Source organism: Scomber japonicus, chromosome 12 (assembly GCF_027409825.1).
Source record: "Scomber japonicus isolate fScoJap1 chromosome 12, fScoJap1.pri, whole genome shotgun sequence".
NCBI lineage: Eukaryota > Metazoa > Chordata > Actinopteri > Scombriformes > Scombridae > Scomber > Scomber japonicus.
Window position 1 is genome coordinate 17,675,967 of NC_070589.1, and position 21,292 is coordinate 17,697,258.

Consider the following 21,292-nt stretch of genomic DNA (forward strand, 5'->3'; position numbering starts at 1 on the left):
ATCTTCTCATGAGTCATTTTGTCCACTTTTGTTTTGAATGTAACATGGCAGTATTTGCACCGGTACTCATGGTTGTCATCGTGAACTCTGCTGTGAGTGTTCAGAGCGTTCTCACTGACGCATCTCTTCCCACAAGTATTACAAGAATACGGTTTAATTTTATGTTCACAAGTGTGGCGCCTCCATTTAGCGTAAAACTTTCCACATTCTGTGCAAAGTTGACTGTGTTGGTAGGTGTAAGTAGGAAAATCGTCTTCTTCAATCTCTTCGCTTTCATCGTCGTCATCATCAGATTCCCTTTGAGGCTGCTGTTTGATCGCCAAAAAATTATTCAGTGGCTTCCATTCGTCATCTGACTCCACTTCACCTTCATCACTTGATTCGGTTTCGTCCGCTGGATCACTTTGCTCATCGACCTGAGCAACAATCTCAGAGAGGCCACTGCTGTGGTGGTCATCTGTCGACACTTCCTGTGAAAGAGACTAGGACAAGAACGGGTAGCATTTAAAATCTGTACTGCACAGTTAGTGTTTTAATGTTATGCTTAACAAAATGTTCAAAATAATGCAAAAATATTTGTAACAATGAAAGAATAAGGTTGAAGAATTTTTTACTGAACTACTTTTGCAATACTTTTTCTGTTGAGTGATCTATATTTTGACTATGCTCAAGCCCTGACACTAATGGAGCTTTGCCACTATATAGTTCTAGCACTACTCAGCTCGAATTCGACTCGTTTTTTTTTTTTTGTGTTTCCATTAGGGATAGTATCTGGTACCTGATACTAAATGTGACGTCAACAGACTGCGGGCCACTGATTGGTCAAAAGAGTCATGAGCCGTCCCACACAAGAATCAAACCCGGCATTTTTAAATACCAGCAACAGCGTTACAGTGATTCGGCTCTCTTCTCTTGCTTTGTGTGTGACAAAAGGCAGGTGTACTTGCAGAGCAGCAAGTACACCACTGCATCCATGTCCTCCATTGTTTATGTGTTTGTGTCACGTATGAAGTCACGGCAGTTTCGCGCAGCCGTGCTATGACGACCCCGCCCACGTTGAGTAGGTACTATGAAGTCATGGAAAAGGTTGTTCCTGTAACATACTGAGTGGTGCTAGGACTGTATAGTGGAAAAGCGCCATAACTTTGGTGGCTAGTTGTGAACACAGCATAATGGTTGCCTTCATGGCTGTGATAGTGGGTCAGGGCCCGACAATGGCTGTATTAACGATTATTACATGCTTGTATGTTTGAGCATTGCTGTTATTATGACTATGGCTGCAAATACAGTTGTGGCTGGTGAATAACAAGACAGGGAATACACACTTGTTTCTAAAAGGTTTACATTGGCTACATTCAGGGTTTTGCAGGTACAGTAAACTGACATGGCTGAGCTTACTGGTAAAGGTACTCCCGAACTCTTGTGGTGTGTATTGATAACAAACCTGCCCTTTCAGATAGAAGTGCCTGGTTTTATGACTTCTTAGTCATGTTACTGTTTTAGGAGCTGTAAAAAGTTGAGACAGATGTCACCATAGTCATTGTCATAGCTCCAGCCATAGAATCAACCACAGCCATATAATCATTGTAATATGCATTGCGAGGTAACATAAGTATGATGAGAGAATGCAACATAGTGTGAGAGAATAAAAAAGTAGTTCAGAAAAAAATTCACAACTTTTTGAAGCTCCATATGAAATTAACAATACTAGACAGTGTGGTGCATTTCATTTTCTTGGAATTATAATTAAAAAGTGGTTAAAAAGTAAACTAAACAGCTGAGCTATGATTCTAGTGTAATATGTTTACCTGTTGTGTCTCTGGAGTAACATCTGTGCCTCCTGTCAGGTGTTGATCTTTAGCTGTTAGGACAGCAGCATTAACCTGGTTTTTCCATTTATTTCTGAACTGACACTGAAGGCACTGTTGGTTCAAGCTGATGAGAACCCCATTGGTGAACTTCTCCATCTGAAGTTTACCACCACATGACGGGCACGTGCTGCTGAACAACTGGAGCAGGCGTTCTTCATTCACAATATATTTTCCTTTCTTCTTAAGAAGTGTTGCTCTAAGAAACAATAAAATATTGGGAGATGCAGGGTTAAATAAACAACCTGAGGTAAAGAAGTAGGCAGAGTAAAAACATTAGGCATAAATGTGAGGAAAACTTACTTTTCCCTGATCAAATCAATGTTGACATTGTCTTGTTTCAGCTGGCTGTATAAAGATATAAAAGCATCAGTTGAACATGAGACACCAATTGGCACCACTGGGCTTTCTTGGGCAGCTGCAAATGAAATTTAAAATAATCATTTACATGAAAAGAAATCAAGTTTTACACAAAATGTGGAAATATTACACATTATAATGTGACTTTTCTCACCCACTGAAGTTAGTGATGACTCTGTGTCAGGTTGATCACACTGAGGAGCTACTTCCGCAGTTTCAACAGACTCCTAGAAAAAGTAACAGAAGCACAACCTTCTACTTAATCAAGAGCTACATGTTTGGATGATTTTTTTATCACAAGCACCACACAGTGACACTTGCTTTTGTTTGAAACCCTTTATGAAATGTATGTGTGTGCAGTGAACATGGAGGGACTGACCAACTGTGTAGTGACTGGCTGCTTTAACATGTTGACACAGCGGCATTGCACAGTATCAATAGCACTTAACAGCTATGTCAGTCATGGCAAGCAGTTGTCAGTACGAGCCAGATTTTATCTGGGGCAACATGATGAACACAAGACACACAAGAAAGACGTAGAGACTGCTGGTCATAGAAAATAATGTACATTATGTAGAATGAAGCTACCTGTGTTCATACTTTATTTGTTCAAGTAGGCAGGACACCCTGTGCTGTTAAATATGCATACATCTGGATCTATAGGTCCATTATTTGCAGCTGTTTAGCTGCCAGTTATCTATGTTGAGGAAAAGGAGAGATCCTTATATATTTACAATACAAATGCTGAAGACTAGAATTCCCTCATTTATTATCGTCATCTCACCAGTTACCTTTATACTTTTCAGTGTAGCAGTTTAGTTTGAAATGCAACCTATGAAGACATGAAATTACGGCTCAGTGAAAAGGTAACACGAATGCTATATTAAAAAAAGGTCTTCAAACTTGAAGAAAATTCACAAATAATACAGAATATAAAGAATATAATGTGCAAGATTGAATTAAAAACGAGCAGCGTTCATAAACATGGATGTGTATAGGGCTGAACGAGTTTGAAAAATATCTAATTGTGATTATTTAGACTGATTGTGATTGAGTGCAATTGTGATATGATTACTGTGATTTTCTGTGATATTCATCATTATTCTCATTTGCATTGAAAAAACACATTACAAAGATTATGATGTGATTTTTACAGAGATCTGGACCAAACAAAGAGTTTAGAATGAGTAGGACAGGACATCTCTGCAGCATGAGAATATTTAATTTAAATGTCATTTTGACACGTTTCACCTTTAACAAATGTTGCACCTCCTGCAATCTGAAAATATGAGGTACTCATAGAGAATTGCAATTTAGATAAAATTGCGATTGATTTTTCAACCATAGATTTGTGCAAGGTATAAACTTGATTCAATATTAGGATCCTTCACCTGACTGTTTGTTAAATAATCATTTAATTTACAAAAAAAAAATTAGCAGCACTGATCAAAACACTGATAATGACTCCGCCCACTCAGTCGGATTTGGGTATAAAACAAACAAACCCTGAAGAAACCATGGTGTCTGCTGTTATTTACAGGGTTTGGTGATTTGATGTGTTGTGGAGTATAGCTGGTGAGAAGAGGAAACAAATGTGCTGCTATGTTGGAACATGTGGTTGACTCACCACAGATGTTTGGCTCTTCTGATCTGTCTCAGGTTGGTCAGACTCTGGCCGGAGACATAATGATGGGACAGCACCGGGCTTAAGCCGGACTGTACCACCCGGAGTCAGCTTTTCAAAACAGTCATCTTTAAAGTGTTCGCTACAAATGGTGATATCAGTCCAGGACGACTCTTTAAAACGCTGCTTGTTGACCGTGGCGAGGAACTGGACCCACTCCAGCCTCTGCTCCGGGTCCTCTGGTAATTTGAACCGCTGGCTTGTGCTACTCAACGAAACGCATCCGACGACTGAGCACATCGCGGATTTAAAGTGTGTCCCTCCCGCTGTTAAAGCGACCAGACAGAGTATTACTTGTTCATAAAGCCTGAAATACGGTCTCTATTTCCCAACTTCGACATCAATGTAGCTGACTTATCGAGCCATTGTTGCTCCAGTAGCTGGTGCTGAATGGGCGGGTTAGCAGCGTTTCTTCTTCTTTGGTTTTACTGATGTTAAAATGCATGCTGCCACCTACTGTAACTTGGAGTGTATGACATCATGATTCTATATGGAAGTTATATTAAACCTATATTTATTGAACCTATATTGTAAGACGTGTTTTAGATGTATATGAAATGCTCTGCTTTACTAAATAATGTGTGTCTGATATTTCTTTTCACAAAAAAGTTAAATTATATAGCTGGCTCTGCTGCAGATAAGGAAGAGCTCCAGAGAGTGGTGAAGGCTGCAGAGAAAATCATAGACTGCCCACTACCCTCTCTGGAGGACATTGCCACAGCACACTACCCCAGCAGAGCCACCAACATCATCAAAGACTCCACTGTTGCCCTCTGGCAAGCCCTACAGATCGGCCAAGACTTGGACCTCCAGATTTAGAGACAGTTTTTTTTTTTTTATTTAATATCCTGTGTTTTTATATTCACACCACAGAGTAGCAATTTTAATTTCATGGTATGTATATATACAATGACAGTAAAGTCTGTCTGTCTGTCTGTCTGTCTGTCTGTCTGTCTGTCTGTCTGTCTGTCTGTCTGTCTGTCTGTCTGTCTATCTATCTAACTATCTATCTATCTAAACCTTCCCCTTCATTCAAAAAATGTAGAATCTATAAATATACAAATATTTTTGTTTCAAAGTTTAACAGCTGTAGGATATGTCTTGTTTCACTGTAAAGTCCATTCTCAGTGTAGGTGCCCCAGAGGCTTCAAGTTTCCATATCACATGTGTTTATATTGAATGTTGGACCACAATTGGCTCCAAACCAATTTGTGATGTCGCAAATCATGCTTGCAAGCTTGCAGGCGTAAAATAAGATATTCAATAAGCACAGATAAACTTTCCATTCTCATCAGATAAATGGAATAACATGGAAAAACAGCTAATAGTCAAACATCATCCTGCACAGTTCAAACATTTAACTGCAGGAGCAGTTGAGTAGATGAGAGACGTTACATATTTAAATAAAGCCCTGAACCTGTAATAATTTGTCCTCTCTCTCTAACAGACCACTGATGCTCCACTTCGTTCCCATGTCTACCACCCTGCCCTTCAGTCTTTCTCTCCTCAAACCAATCAACACACATTCAACCGTTTCACATTTATCTGACACTGATTTTTTCATGGTGTATAAAGTAGCATTGGTATTTCCTCTTAACATAGATAAAATAACATCTTCTTTCCTACAGTTGTATTTACCTTTATTACTTCTCATTCTGAAAGACTTGAATTTAGGTGTGGTTGAATAAATGGATTTGCTGCTTGTTTGTTCTTTTTCTTTTTAATGGTGAAGTGCAACCAGGTGGAGCATTTCACCACCAGCTGTTCTTATATCCTTGTTATCAGTCCTGTGTTTTGTAGATAAGTGAAGATATGCTTTAAAATCAATATGTAAGAGCTATTTGTGAAGATTGATTTTATGTCCGTATGTTTAATCAGTTTACATTCCAGTTTGTTCTTTAAGAACTGTCTTTCATTTACATATTTAGGACAGAGGAGAATAACACGATCCACTGCAGACATCACATTTTCCACTTGGATGCTTCCCAATGAGGTGTAGAGATTCATTTAATTTACTGTGTCCCAGTCTAATCCTACTAATCAGGCACTCTTCTGTCCTACTTTTCCCCAATGACCTTCCCTCTTCAACTTTCTGCTGGATCTGATACAAATATATTTAATCCATAACCTCTGCTACTGCATCTTAATTTTATTCCATATTAAAACTTTGGTTTCTGCCTTACTTATTGGTATTGCCAACCCTATTTGATTTGGATAATCCTTTTTGGCCAGCAAGTCTACTGTTTTTTTTCCCTTGGATGCCTACATGAGCTGGTAGCGATAAAAACGCTACATCATAATCTAGCCTAATTCATATAAAGATTGTGTAGTTAGTAACAGAAAAAAACATCATCAACAGGTTGTGATGGCATCATGGTACTGTTATCTTAGTTATATAAAGTGCATCCTTTTGTGTTTTTCTGACGTGTGTTTCTCTCTCTCTTCATTGCAAATTTTAAAAGTGCAGCTGTGGACAGATGTGCAGATCTTCACATTTACCAGCAGGTGGTGCTGTGCAGCTTCATAGATTTTGTGCCTCAACATCAGGGTAATATGTTTGTTGTCAGTACTAGCTGGTATATCATCTCACAGTTTAAAAAAAAATGTAGACGTCAAGGACTTCAGGACTTCATTTGAAATAATTACTGTCTCTATTTTTATCAATCATGTAGTTATATTACTTTACATTCCACATGATGGAATTTGGATTTATATGCAGATAGATGGCTGTACCCTATAACAAATGAATTTCTGATTAATGTGTTTAATATTCATTACATCATTGTATCACTCTTTGAGTGACCTGATTATTACGTACAAAACTACACAAGTAGTAGTATCATTTTCTACACTCTGTTCTCTCAGATACTTTAAAATGTACACCAAACCCTCCTTAGGATTAGCTGTTAACCAGCCATACATTCCCTTAAGATGACCTGTTAGGTGTACAGTTGAAGTGAATTAACACTATGTGGCTGTCCTCAGAAATGTGTGTGTGTAGGTTTGTGAAGCAATTAACAGATCTAATCCCCCAAGTCAAAGAACACATGTTTTCCAAGGGGTGGAGCACATACTGTAGCTACAGTACATGTGCTCTTTTTCTCCCTCATGTTTTGTGTCTCAGGGGATCTGTAAGCGTAAGTAATCCTCAAGAGGCACAATACTGTGTTTTAACTGGCCATCTGTCAGGAGACCAAAACATGGTCACTTACTGACAGCGCCAAAAATGCATAATTGGCTTAGATGAAAGGGTACATAAAGAAGACTCGGCATTTGAAAAGCATTTTAGTGGATATCTGCTGGAACCTTTTTTTTAAATCAGCAGGTGTCATGAAAGCCTGCATTGCATCTTATAACAATAATTTTCCACTTAAGGCCACAGGATGGATGTGTGCCTGACTTATGGGTTTCAGAGTCATATTTGTGGTAACATGTGGCCCCTGAAAAAACAGGAGTGACATTCACAACTGTATCGCCTTTGCAAGCATGTAGCAGGTGATGACCTTACTCTCTGGTGTCCCTCTGGGCATGACATGCATTGCAAACATCCAAAAAAATGCTGGGGTTATATGACAAGAGAAAGAAAGGATAGGCCTGTGTGGATTTACTTTCCTGCTGGGTGTGGGATGTGTTCATGAATCCATGTTGCATATGTCTGCCCTGAGGAGGCCAGTCAATTATCACTCGTTACACTGCCTCAACAATCATTTATGTCCTTGTGTTTATTTGTATGTGTGTGCATGTTTGTTATTTGTGTGTATTAGTGTGTCTGCTGTGGATGAATTAACTTCACAGAAATCTGGATTATATTTTTTTTTTCTTAATGAGTGTTTGGCCTGAATTCTTGCAATAGTTGCCGCACTAATTACCATACAATGTGAGGCGAGGACAGTCTGCATTTCAAAAAACTCCCCATGCTTTGATATTATCAGTGTATTTCTTGAATATGCTGAAACTTCAAAGGCTGATGTATATTAGGAATGTGCTGTTAAACTGTAAACATTTGAGAGAGGGCAATAAACCCTGCGGCGCACACAAACACACTGTGTGAGCAGATAATTTCCATGGTTTACGTAGCAACAAACCCATTCCTTTCTGGTCAATATGAAGTTCCCATGTGACTGAGCCATAGAAAGGAGGGAAAACAGCTCCAAAAAGTGTAGAAAATGTAATTTTCTTGGATGTTTGAGCACAACGGAATTTGACCCCTGACTCCCATTTACGTTCTATCCTCCTTCATCTTATCAATTCTGGGAAAGAGAGAGGGAGCCGCGGTCGAAACATGTCAGCTGCCTTTCACGTTCACAGAGGAATGTTGGCGACTCTTCACAATGTTGTCAGTCAGTGCACAAGATAAGCGCTCTCAGTTCATAAATAAGATTGATGGCATCACATACCACCAGTTCCTGCTCTGTGTTTTCCCATACGAGCGTCTCTGTCAAAAGCATCCACACTATCTCACTGGCTCATATCCTCTCTCTCCAAGTCCAGGCATGCTTAACATATTCCCCATCCAATTATCAAACCACACAACAGCAGGATACAGTCTACTTTTGCTTGCTCAGGTGTGAATAAGCATAATGGGTGAATGCTTCAAACCTGGCACAGAAAACCCACCATAAATAGTTTGCTGAGCATATAAGTTAATGGATAACTATAAAGGATTGTGTGTTGGCCCTAATGTTATTCAATCCCATTAAACCAGGAGCTCCAAAATACTTTAGAAATGTGAAAAAAGTCTTATCCGTTGTGTAGGATCAAAAGGAACCACAGAACGGTTTGTTCACTGCACTATCTTGGACATACAAACCAAAACATGAACAAAGAGGAAAAATGGTGCACATGATTATCTCTTTTTCTACTTTGATATATGACTATCTCTTACTACATGAATACAACAGAAAATTATCCTCACATTGCAATCAAAGCCCCCTATTTGTCAGAGGAAGACTTGTGTTAGGTCTAAACGTTGCTAATAAAACTCTGACTCCAGTATGGATACTTTTCGATTGTACTTTTATTGGTTTATGTTATTGTAACTTTGATCCCACTGAGGCTTTGTGGATGTGCACGTATTTGTTCTAATTGTGTCCTTGGAGAGAAATTCACTTGTTTGACTTCTATGCTCCACAGGAAAGTTAGAGACCACCAACTCATCACCCTCACTCAAGGATACTTCAGCATGAAGGTGCTTGACATACTGTAGGTGCCCTGTGAGATGGCAAAAGGTCCTGGGCTTTATTGTTCTGTCTCTGACCATCAACAAAGTCTAATGTCGTATTGGTGCTCCTTTCTAATTGTAAATCCTTATGAAGGGTTTATAAATTGTAACTAACAAATTTAGATTGCCAGGTTCTGAAAAATCCGATTGGCTGGTTTTTATCCTTTCCATTTGGTCATATACAGGTGTAAATGTTTGTAAAATATTATTAAGTGCTCATTGGTTTTTCACTTTCTAATAAATAAAGTCTTAAGTTGTAAAAACTAAGTTAGTCATTAATAAACTTTTTTTGCACAATCTGACTGAAATGTGCTCATATTATTGGCTTATAGCATTAGTAAATTATGTATTAATTATTAATATAAGTTACAATTTATAACAGCTCTATAAAGGGTGCCTTATGACAAAGAGGGTGCTTTGTATTTTATAAATATATTGGAATGTTGTCAGAAAAGCAAAACAACCTACAGCAACCTAGATAACAGACATCCTTTGTTAAATAAAGCGAACATGTTGCAACTGGAGAAATGTTGAGCAATGTGTTTTAAGTTTAAACTAATCCAAACTGTGGCCTCTCAAGGTGCGAGGAAGTCTCAATACTCATTACTCGTGTTAAAATGTTAAAAACCACAGCCATATTTTATAATTCACACCCAATATGACACAGTGGGATGACTTGTGAAACATGTGAGTGAACATTGATGACACCATAACATCCATTGTCCATGTCATTGTCATTCTCTCATTGTCCATTGCTTTGTAAAGTCTCATTGTCAACACTGCTCTCAACCGCCCCAAACTGGTACAAGTCGATATCTATGTGCGTTGGTCATGCACATGTGTGTGTGTGTTACACAGAAAGATCTATCCTGAAACAGATACCACATAACAGAGCTCTCCATTCTCTCATCTTCATATCAAATGGCAAAGCTCAAAATAACTCATAAACACCTCTGGCTATGAGATAAAACGGAGGCAATAAACGTGTTTAGGAGTGCAGCGCATGTTGGTAAAGGTGTGAAGCAGCACACAGGAATTTCAAACTGTATTAAGAGACTAATCTGGGAGAAACCTGTCTTTGTCATGTATAGAGTTACGCGTCCCTATGAGAATGTGATCTATGTCAAGCATGCTCTTCATGGCAAGAAGAGAACAAGAGAGCAGGCCACCCGAGAAAGTTGAACCCAAAAGAATGCAGCTCTGGTATTCATTAATGAAGAGCACTCTTCTCTGTGCTGGAGTGAGAGGACAGGAATGAGGAGATGAGGCGACAATGTGAAAGAAAAGTGGGAGTGAAACAGGAAGAAACGATTCACAACCTTTACCAGAAAAAAAGTAGGATTTATGAACACCTCCTAGCATGCTTGTTATTATAGTTTCATATCTGTAAATAGAAAATATCCAAATATTTTTTGCCAAGAGAGAACTTAAATAAAACTATTAATGAGGCAGGAAGTCAGTTAATGTATATTAGAATATTTTATTGCTTTATGAAATGTTGCATGAATTCAACTGTAAAAACCTTCATATTGTTTGAAGTTCACAGAAATGTCCGTTTGAAGTCAACACTCAGTTGGTTGTGTACAGCTTGACATGACCGTGATTGTCGGCACATAACTTACAACAAACATACATAAACTCTTTGGCGTCCTGCTCAAAGCACTATAATATCTAAATAATAATAATAATAATAATACAAACATCTGTATAAAATATATATAATAATTATAATAATAATAATAATAAACCTGTTTGTTAGTTCAAAGCTCACAGTAAACAAAAACCAACATGGTGTAGTTTTCAACTTTTATCCCCAGTGGTGACCAAACCAGCAGAATCACCACATCAGGAAAAACACTCACACACTGTAATCACACATTCAAACATACTTAAAGAAGGAAAATCAGAAATCAGAAAAAAACAGATGATGAAATCAACACCATGATGCAACACCCTCACAAAACTACAAACAACACCAGGTCTGTGTCAGTTTGGCAAATACCAAATTGTCTTTTTTATATATATTTAAAATGCGGCTCACTGCTCATATACCTCTAAACCTTGCAGAACCAGCTACTAGGGGTTGAGGAACATGTACAGCGAGAACATTTAAACAGTGTTTCATGTGTTATAAGCTTAAATTATTGAGCAAAGGGATGTCTTCCAAACAGATAAGATCCATGTGATGGGAATGAGGTTACTCAGGTTAATCCACATTTTTTGGAGAGAAACAGAGAGAGAGAGATGGGGGAATGCAGGTCAGATAACCTTGTATTGAATATTTATCTAGAAGAGCATGAGGCTTAAGTTAATATTTGGGGAATGTGGAAACCAGATAAGATAAATATGTAGCTTTTTAATTCACTGGGTTGGAAAAGGAGATAAAAGGGGAGGAGCAGCAATTATATATATATTTATATATAAATATTTTGGCATACACTCTCTGAGAACATGTTGCCCTATTACAATCCACAATACTGTCCAAGTACCTCGGAGGATTCATCTTTTTCTCTCCCAGCCGGGCACACTGCCTGCAGATGTCCAGCTTAGTGAGAGCGAGTGAGTCGGAGCACAGCTCTGTCTCTAAAATGTGAAAACAGTCCTTTTTTTCATTGTGCGTTGGCCTCTTTCCACAACATTCTTGCCTCTCGCATCCAGTATTTTCTTCCATTCTCTATTCAAAGACTCGCGCTCTTCACAGATTCTTTCAAAAAATACATCTCTCAGTTCTTTAAATGAAGATTTCCACTGCCTCTGACTCCAACTCGTCCAGGCCTTTGAAGGGGTTCAACAGCAACTTCTTAGGCACTGCCTTGTCTGGAAAAAAAAGGACAGTAGAGAGGATGAATAATTATATAATTATTGGTGGAAAAATGTCCTAGATACAGCTCAGCTATCACTGACTAAAGGTTAACAAAGATTTTCCACATTCAAACAGACCACTCTGGTAAATGTGCTCAGTCAACAGATACACATAATTTCCTAACCATGCACATTCCACAAGACCCACATTATGAAATGTGACCTGGAAAGATGGTATCTGATTGGCTGGTTAAGTTGCAGCATGGTTAATCAATGTGAACATCCACGAAGCTCCTTTCAAGTAGACAGAGAAGTGTACTTGTACACTTTGTGTGCGTTTTATGCAGGCATGTTTACTCATGCAATGCTTGAATTATGTGTGCCCTATCATTTATCACTCTGGTTTATTGGTGGCAGCGTTATTGGATTATCGGCCCTCGTAAACAAAGGCACTCATGCATATTTGATAGATTACTCACCACTGTTGAGCTTAGTTACGCTGGCAGCCTCTTTGGCTTTTGTTCCGCCCACCTGCCGTTCTAGCGTCCCAGGTTCAGACTGAGCAGAAAACTGACAATTCGGCGAAGTCTGATCATCTGAAAGACTCTTTCCTGCAAGACAATATCACAAAAATGTCAGTATCTGTCAACAGATATTCAGATTTACATTAAAAAGATTAACAGAAGACCTGTTGGCACCTCTTAATCCTTACAGACTCTGTGTGTGTGTGTGTGTGTGTGTGTGTGTGTGTGTGTGTGTGTGTGTAAGAAGTACAGTAGTCTGCTTTGACTTAGTAGTACAACCCCACATTAATGATTAAACACGAGGCAACAGTACCCTCCTCACCTCTACTCATGGTGGTACTGTTGAGGGTGCAGATGGAGGGAGTGGAGGAGGCAAGTCGGAGAGGCGCCCCTGCCGTATTCAAGAGGTTTGTGCGGGGACTTTGCTCATCCTTCCTCCCTTGGTCCTGGTGCAGTCGCTGGTTGAGGACCTTGATCACAGCATCCTTTTCCAAGATCTGAGCATAGAGAGCACGGATCCTAACACAGAACAGAAACATGAAAAACATGTCAGAAAGCAGATAAACCAATTTAAAAAAAAGGCAAATTCTGTTGCGATTGATTATGGTTATTATTGATTTTGGTTATAGGTACACACCTGTTCTCCATCTCTTGGTTCCTGAAGTCGGCAACAGGCAGGTCCTCATTGAAACTGTTGTTAGAGGAGTGGCAAGGTGAGTGATTAATGATGGTGGTGTCTCTGTGAAGGTTAAGAGATTGAAGTTTAGCTAAACGTCAAACGAGCTGAAAAGACATGCATGCCTAAGATGTTCCAGCAGGCCAGTGATTCTTACCTCTGAGCAGCAGCTGTGGCAGCCACCTCCATGGCAAACTGCCTCATGGTGCTTTCCTCCAGGTACTTCTGCTCCCAGCGCACCATGTCAGCCTCAAGGGCCAAAATACGTTCCTCGCGCTCGTGAAGACGCTCTTGGAGGGAGCTCATGGTCACTCCTGGTGGCTGTGACTGCCTCTGTGGTGGAGGGAGAGTGAAATCAATTACTAAAACGAATTCAATGATACAGTGCAGATATTTGAAATTCATATACCATAGTAGCATCATGTTTTTGGGGGTTTACCTGTTGTGCCCTCAAACTCCTCAGCTCCTGCTCTAACCGTGTCCTCAGCTTCATCTCTAGGCTTTCCCTCTTCTCACAAGTGGACTGTAGCTGAGCCAGGGCGCTTTGAAGCCGCTCCACCTTCTCTACATACGCCCTTTTCCTCCTCAACTCCTCCTCGAGCTGACGGCCGCGTCCGCGAGCCGTCTCCAGGGCTTCTTCAAGCCTCTTGGCTCTGAGGCTCTGCTCCTCCGCTGTGGACCTCAATCGGTCCACCTCCCGCTCTACACGCTCCCGCTCAAAGTTCTGCTCCTCATCTGAAACAAAGGGGAATCAAAGGTTGCCAGTGTTAGTGCATATTTAATGCATGTGGATTAGAGTTATGGGTTTAGTTTATAAGTTTAACACCTGCCATAAGATGAAATCATTCCAAATCTACCTGGGGTCTTTTCTTAATAAAAAAGTGAAAATATCGATAAACATCACTCCACCGATTTCCCCTCCTGAGTGCAACCCCAGTAATAAGTACCAGAGTTCCTACATGGTGGCCAGTGTTCTTCATTTAGCGAAGCACTCATGGAATGCTGAGAGGAGGAGGAAAGGGAGAGAAAGCCGCCCTATCCCTTTGACCCACATAGCAGAGCATTCCTCATCAAGGCCATACAAACACTACAGCTCTACTTGAGTCCAGTTCCTTAAACAGACAACATAAATCACACTAACAACAGGTGGGGGAAGCTCATTTCCACCACTTCCACTGCTGCTCTGTGATTTAGGACCCGTTTAGTTTCCCCTTCTTCTTCCCTTGCAAAGTGGTGCATGGATTGAATTCCCTATTATTAAGCCTTCTTACCAAATAAGCTGAGGTTATGCAAGTTAAATTCCTGCATGCAGGATGTCCTTAGCTACAAAAGGGCCCCATGCTATGCTCCAATCCAATCCAATCAAGCATGTTGATTGCAAAGGAGGATGTAATGCAGAGCAGAGGAGAGCAGGCATACTTACTTTGCTCAAGGAGTTTTGCCATGATGTGCTGGTTATGGTCGGCAGCCTGTACTTCTTTTGCGACATGTGTTCTGGCATTTTCCAGGTTTTCTGCAATGCAACAAAAATTTCAAGTTAGCCTTTATTTATTCTTTATTTTGAAGCATCTGGTCTTCTGGCTGTAGTTTTGTGGCAGCGGTCTGTACCTCTAAGGTCTCTGTTGAAATCCTGCAGCCTCCTGATCTCAGCCACCAGCCTCTTCCTCAGTGTCTGCTCCAGATTCTCTCTCTTACTGCTGCCCTGCATCAGTGTCTCATATGCCTCCGAAATACGCTGGATCTCCTGCTCCAACTGGGAGGAGAAGAGAAAGAGAAGGAGAGAAGATGGGGGAGGGCAAGAGGAGAGGAAAAAAGGGGAACAGAGATGGAGAAGGTGGAAAACGGGAATTTTTTGGTTAACCTACTTTACATGCCAGGGAGGAGCTGGAATGTTGTTACAGTACATAGACATACATATGGGTACAAACACAACTGCATGTATACAGTATACTCAGTCAGTGTGTGTGTGTTCGTGTTTGTGTGTGTAGGTAAAATTCTGAGAAGGAATTCAAACCCGCACCACTCCCTGAGAGACTGATTTATATCTACATTCCTGAGGGCTGATAGCTCTCGTTCCAGGTGTGAGAGCACAAGTGTGCAGGCAAGAGCCCGTGCACGCACACAACCACACAACACACCGCGAAAGCACAACTTATAACGCACACACACACACACAGAGGTCTGGGAACGCTGCCAGTGGAGGGAAGGTGTGCATGCCTGTGCCTGGGTTGTGGAAACGGCAAAGAGACACCCACCATTACAGCAGTCACACAGGCATGTTTACTCAGGGCTGCGGCCTGATGGAGAAAACTTTCCAACCCCGGCAATTATCATTCTTTTAGGCTGAGACAAGGCAAGAACCATGTGACATAACTCCAACAGAGAGCAGGAGTGCATTTTACACAGATTAGCTGAGGTGTCAAATGTCTCTGAAGTTGTTTCCACCATGTTAAACAAGAAAATATCTTATTTTAGGCCTGACAGTCAATCTTGTAAGGCAAAAATAAGAGCAAAACAAAGTAAGAATGTGTAAAAAAGGGAAGTTGGGTGGAAAAACAAATAGGGACCTTTCACTTTTTAAACAGCAGCTGCCACCTGTCATAGACCCCTCCCCACCCCCATCAGCTGTGTGCAGGTCACAACCCAATCGACTGCTGTCTGACAAGCTCTAGATTACACTGAAAATCTATGGCCTCTTTGGCACTAAAGTGCGCGCACACACGCGTGCTCTCTGGCCTCTACTAGGTCAGTTCGACAATGAGAGGAGTGTGTATAAACACAGTGGCAAGCAGTGACCTCTGTTTGTGCCTCTGTGGTATGGAAGGTAGCAGCTGCTGATCTCATCTGTCCAGTCCAGATGAGGGAGTGTGTCTGCAGTTGGACAGCGGGGAGACAACTGTCGGCTGGGGTTGTGTTTCATAGACAGGTGGTTGAGATGGAGAATATTTCTTGGCATGTACGGTTGACTAATGTGATACATGTATAGTATTTGCCATTTCAAGTTGTAACTTTTCTTCCCACATTTGAGAACATGGATTTCCTCCTCTTACCTTCTGAATACGGCTAGTCTTCTCCCTGTGTGCTTCTAGCTCTTGCCTCAACCGCTCATTCTCCATCAGCAGCAGCTCCACTTGGTTGGGCTCCTCCAAGCCAGCAGGTGGCAGGGTGGTAAACGTGTTGTAGCAGGGGACTTCAGCTGGCTGACCAGATTGGATATACCTACGAGAAAGAGGGAGATGCTGTTAAATAAATAAAAAAAACAACTCCTATCCAATTCATGTACCCAATTTTATAGCCACTTTAGAGGAATAACAATATTTGGGACAGCCAGCTGGATTTAGGGTTATGAGAAAAGCTTTTATTTTTGAGCGAGGCATCTGAAATATCACATTAAGCTCTATTCCTGTCTATCAGCGAGCAGACAAGCTGACTCCAGTGGCTGCAAAGAATGTAAAAGCCTATATGAGGAACATACTTTTGCAAAAGCATCCAAGGCAACACAAGCATGTGAAGCTATCCTGTTGCAGTATGCCAAGTATTACAAACACCTACAGGGCTGGACTTGTTCTCCTGTAAGTATTTCAAGGAGGAAATGTGAATTGGTACACAAGCCCAAGTGTGACTCACACTGACAAGTATGTGTTTACGCATGTGAAACATAATGACGAGCCCTGGAAACCGTTTACAAGGCAGGCTCTCATACAAAAACTACACCACAGAGTATGATGTAATTTAAAAGTAGTTTTTCAAAAATGTAAAACCACACATATGATTTTGCCCTCCAAAGTTGTCTCTGTACCTGTGCTGTTGTGCCTGCACTGGCTCCTGGACCTGGTGGGGGATGAATCCTTGGCCCTGGATGGGGGCTGAGTACTCAGGTGGTGGGCTGCGCTTGTCCTGACTCTGCCCCGTGCTCTGGAGGCCTTGTGGTGTGTAGTAGGGTAGCTCAGGGTAGCTGTGAGAGGTACTCTTGTTAGCTTCTGCTATAGCTGCTGCATCATTCCTCTCCAGAGATATCTGCATGCGATGCTCACTGAGTGACCGCACATGGCTGCACTTCAGCTCCATCAGATCTGCCTCTTTGTGGAAGGCCCCCTCATGCAGGAGCTTCCCCTCACTGAGCTGCCTGATAGGGCCTGTAGGGGCCCAGTGAGAGGCCAGATACTGAGAGTGTACCTTAGCCTGCTCGTATGTTGGCAGCTCCTCCCCGTGAAGCTGGTAGAGCTGGTAGCCACTCTCTGAGTGGTGGTAGTCACCCTGGTGCTCCTGTCCCTGAGGCTCCTGCCTCGCTGAGAGCTGAGGGAAAGGAGGCTCCTCCTGGGTGAGACTCTCCAAAGAGGATCGTGGGCTCCTGCCCATGTCACCTCCACTGCTGGGTCCACTGTTGCTTCCACTGCCTCCACGCAGGGCCTGCTGCTGGATGGCTAATAAGGTGCGAGTGTCTGTGGGGTTTCCATAGCGAAGCTGCTCCTGGATGAGCCGGTGCAAGACCGTGCCAGACGGCTCTTCAGTGGACGACATACTGTTTTGTGAATGTTGTTATTGTCTGTCTAAGAACCAGTTAAACTCTTTCTCAGTATTTAAATAAATCAGCTGTGAACCTGGAACAGAACAGAAAATAAAGTGGTATCAGTGTGAGATGACAGTGATAAACATTTAAATGAGGCAACAGGCAGTTATACAGTTAAACGCTGTAATGTATTCACATAATGGTAAAAATGTCACAAACAGATGTCTTTGTCTGAGCCAACAAGACCTTGGTAACACGAGCTCCTGCATCATTGACTTCAATATGATGGCAACACATCTCCTACTTCAGAAAACTCTATCAACTTCTTAGATTGGTGCTTTGTTTGGAGAATTACATGAAAATAGAGATGCATTGTGTCTACTTTACCAACAGCGACAACACAGAGATGTGGAGACATTTTCCACAGCAGGCAAAAAAACGCATGCGCCAAAAATTCCAATCTCATGGGGGAGCAAAAGCGCACAAAACCGCATTGTAAAATAACTTCATTTTTCGTCTTGTAGCAAAAATCTCCGATATAAATTGCCATAAAAAGCACATAAAACTCCCATAACACACTACAGCTACCGTTAGTTCTAAACCAGAAGTTACTTAATTCACGTTTATGGCTCGTTTTTCTGTTGTGGAAAAGAAAGAAGGAAAAACAGACGCTCTTCTTACCAGCTCACGCTCTCATTGTAACAAAACGTTGTTCTCGATCTCGAAGTCTTAATTCAGAATAATTCCACTATTTCCATGAGTTTTCTCTTTTTTCCCCGAGTCAAACGTGTCTCATCTTCCTCCCCCCGTACGGGCTGCCGCGCTCCTCTCTTGCTGTGAACTGATTGTGGAGAGAGCAGGCGGCGATAATAAGTAACCGAGGAGGGACTGAGGTCGGAATGCCAGGAATGTAAAACGCGAGGTCCCTCGGGGATCAGAGGCGTAAAACCACACGGGAGGGGAGGAGGGGGGAGGCTGCAGTGCGCGTTAGTCTTACCAATGAGCAGTTACAATCAAATATAGGATTGGCTATTTGTTTTACAAAACTTTGCATAATTGTCCTTGGGATTAAATGAATTAATGTTGTCTTCTTTTGTGGCTCAACCTTTCCTCCCTATGAATGTGTTCCCAGAAGTTTTCAGTGTCAGCATTGCTGTTTTCACAATTTTTGCTTTTCAGATTGATTTATTAAGTTTTGGATGTTAATGTAAATGCAATACCACACTGTCAAAATATGAAAATATAAGTTAATAAGTCTTGCGTACCTAAGTAACAGCATTATAAATTAAATGCTCATTATGAAGAATGGACACTCACTATTTTATCATTGGATCATCATGTGTAATGCATTAACTACTAAATGGTTGCTACTTTACTGATGTGCTTGGTCAAAGCGGATCTAACTGCTTCGTTGTTGTGTAGTTTTATCACTAATAATGCATTATATTTCAGAATCTGACCACATGTTTTTCATGTTGAATCTTAATCTGAAAAGTATAAACTGTAGCTGTTAGTCCCTGTAGATGTAGTGGATTAAAAAGTACAATATCCTTAATATAAAGAAACAAGGATATACTTGAGTAAAGCACATATTTCAGACTTGTACTGTACTTTCTTTCCCTTGCTGAACAGGCTGTCATTATGAATATGATCTGTTGTTTGAGCTTCATACTGTATATGAGACAGTTAGAGGAAAACGAAGAGAGAGAGATCTTCACCTCTTATCATTTCACTCCAACATTGTAGTTTTAGAATTTTGTAATGGCCTGCAGGAATCCAGCCTCCTCCTGGCATTCACTGCAGGTCATTATGAGTGAGTAAAAACCATGTCAGTGCAAGTGTGTTAAGCGTGTGTGTGTGTGTGTGTGTGTGTGTGTGTGTGTGTGTGTGTGTGTGTGTGTGAGTCCTGGTGTGGTGTGTGGCAGCTGTCCCCTGGAATCTGAGGTCTGCATATGCCCCATTACTACAAACACAGTGGCTCTTTGTACCCAGCGACACACTACATGGTGCAGAGCACAGCCTGGAGAATGCCACACAAGGGCACTCCTGCTGCTGATTTACAGGTTTAAATCTCAAGCTTGGAAGGGTTTTCTTAACGCTGAGATGAGGTTACAGTACACACGGAATCACAAGATGGATAGATGGAAAGCGGGTCAGGAGCATTGTTATCTCTGTTTTAAGTCACAAATTAGGGTTTTTAGTTAGCCAAACAATCTTCTTTCTCTATCTTCTCTAGATCACATACACCGCAACATTTTTTGTTTCCTTGAAGAGATAAACTTCCCGCCCCTGGGGGTGAAAACAAATCTTTATGACAGGCTTTATTTCTGTCCAAGCCAAAACACAAGACAGAGCTATTTACTACCTGCTCAGAAGTAACAGCTTTATACTGAGGACTTTAGACAAGGACTCTGACTTTTACTGTGGGCCCTTTAAATAGCAGAGATTTTAGTCATAACAGGCTAATCATATCTCTTTGCAGCGGAGGGACAGAAACAGAAAGAGGGAGGGTTGCAGATGCTATCCTGCTTCTGCATAATCCACATTTTCCCTCCAAAAAAGTCAAAGTAGAACACATGGCAGCTGAATGGGTCAAGAAATGGGTGCAATCGAAGCACAACAGGAACTGATCGTTGTGCTGTGTGTGGCCATTGGCCTCAGGCCTCAGATTATCTGATTAGACCTAAAAATCTATTAGCCTAGTGAATTGGTATTGAACTGCACATAGTGTGTGTCCCTAATCATCTGTCTGGATCTTTCACCCTACATAATTAAACACACACACACATTCCCATCATGTTTCAGATGCTGCATATTCTTAAAGAGGATCTTTTAAAAAGCATGCAGACTCTCCGTCTGTGTGGGCGGCTCTCACACGGAGGCGACTGGTCAGCAAAGTGGAACATGTTTGCATTTCCCCTTCAGATCCACACTTGTGAAGCACCACAGTCCCCACCTTTTCAAAAGTCTGCTCATGTCATTTAACACCAACTCACTACTTCCTCTACTCCCTCTGTGTGTGTGTGTGTGTGTGTGTGTGTGTGTGTGTGTGTGTGTGTGTGTGTGTGTGTGTGTGTGTGGGTGGGTGCACCCTTGTCCTAGTCTCTACTGGTGGACAACGCCTCTGGCCATTTTGTCCTCCATTGTACCACACTTCCTGTGAACTTCCAAAGGAATGCAAGGCTGACCCTTTGAAAAATTATGGACGCTTTGAAAAAGTCATTACAGGAGATGAACATGTAAAATGGCACGCCACAAAAATTCCTCATTGTCTGTACGTAGACCCCAGACCAGACAAAACTTATATTTCACAAGTTATTCCTTGTTTGTGCACAGAAGGATGGCATGGAGGAATACTTGAGGACACCCAGCAAAAGAAAACCCAATGTTGTGTTGCTATACACAATAAAAGCTGATTGCTTTTGAGGTTTTGGAGGAAAACATGAGCACAAATGAGGCAACATTGAGTGTAGTTACACAACTGGAAACAGTCTGACTCTAAATTTGTCCATCCAAGCTATGTGTTAAAGTTGGTATAAAAATGTCTTTGTCAAAGTGAGGGATGCAGGAAGACAAATGTCTATGTTTGTGTGTGTGAACAGAGCAGGGGGTGGGGGTGGGGGGGGCTTAAAGGTACAAACTACTAT

The 21,292-nt window shown here is 41.3% G+C and overlaps 1 protein-coding gene and 1 long non-coding RNA gene across 3 annotated transcripts; both read right to left on the minus strand.

Moving 5' to 3' along the window:
* Positions 1-446: 446 nt before the first annotated feature.
* Positions 447-2,258, minus strand: LOC128369268 (uncharacterized). Its single transcript, XR_008322001.1, has 3 exons — positions 2,172-2,258; positions 1,809-2,067; positions 447-482 (listed from the first exon to the last, which is right to left on the minus strand). It is a non-coding gene; the product is annotated as an uncharacterized LOC128369268 (long non-coding RNA).
* An 8,335-nt stretch (positions 2,259-10,593) lies between these two features.
* Positions 10,594-18,463, minus strand: LOC128368938 (angiomotin-like 2a). 2 transcript variants are annotated; one of them, XM_053329866.1, is made up of 11 exons: positions 18,327-18,463; positions 16,935-17,736; positions 16,186-16,354; positions 14,744-14,888; positions 14,559-14,648; positions 13,575-13,870; positions 13,293-13,468; positions 13,097-13,150; positions 12,782-12,978; positions 12,415-12,546; positions 10,594-11,950 (listed from the first exon to the last, which is right to left on the minus strand). In XM_053329866.1, exons 2-11 carry the CDS (start codon positions 17,654-17,656, stop codon positions 11,865-11,867), a joined length of 2,067 nt encoding a protein of 688 aa, XP_053185841.1. In that variant the 5' UTR covers positions 17,657-17,736; positions 18,327-18,463; the 3' UTR covers positions 10,594-11,864. The 2 variants fall into 2 exon arrangements, with proteins under 2 accessions (XP_053185841.1, XP_053185839.1); XM_053329864.1 differs by having other exon boundaries at positions 13,097-13,198.
* Between the last annotated feature and the right edge of the window lie 2,829 nt (positions 18,464-21,292).

Excerpts from the sequence above, each read along its gene's own strand:
- LOC128368938 (XM_053329864.1), bottom strand. The coding sequence starts at position 17,656 with ATGTCGTCCACTGAAGAGCCGTCTGGCACGGTCTTGCACCGGCTCATC. Across the intron at positions 12,979-13,096 it reads AACCAAGAGATGGAGAACAG|GATCCGTGCTCTCTATGCTC; the intron begins GTGTGTACCTAT and ends GTTCTGTGTTAG. Across the intron at positions 11,951-12,414 it reads CGTAACTAAGCTCAACAGTG|ACAAGGCAGTGCCTAAGAAG; the intron begins GTGAGTAATCTA and ends TTTTTTTTCCAG.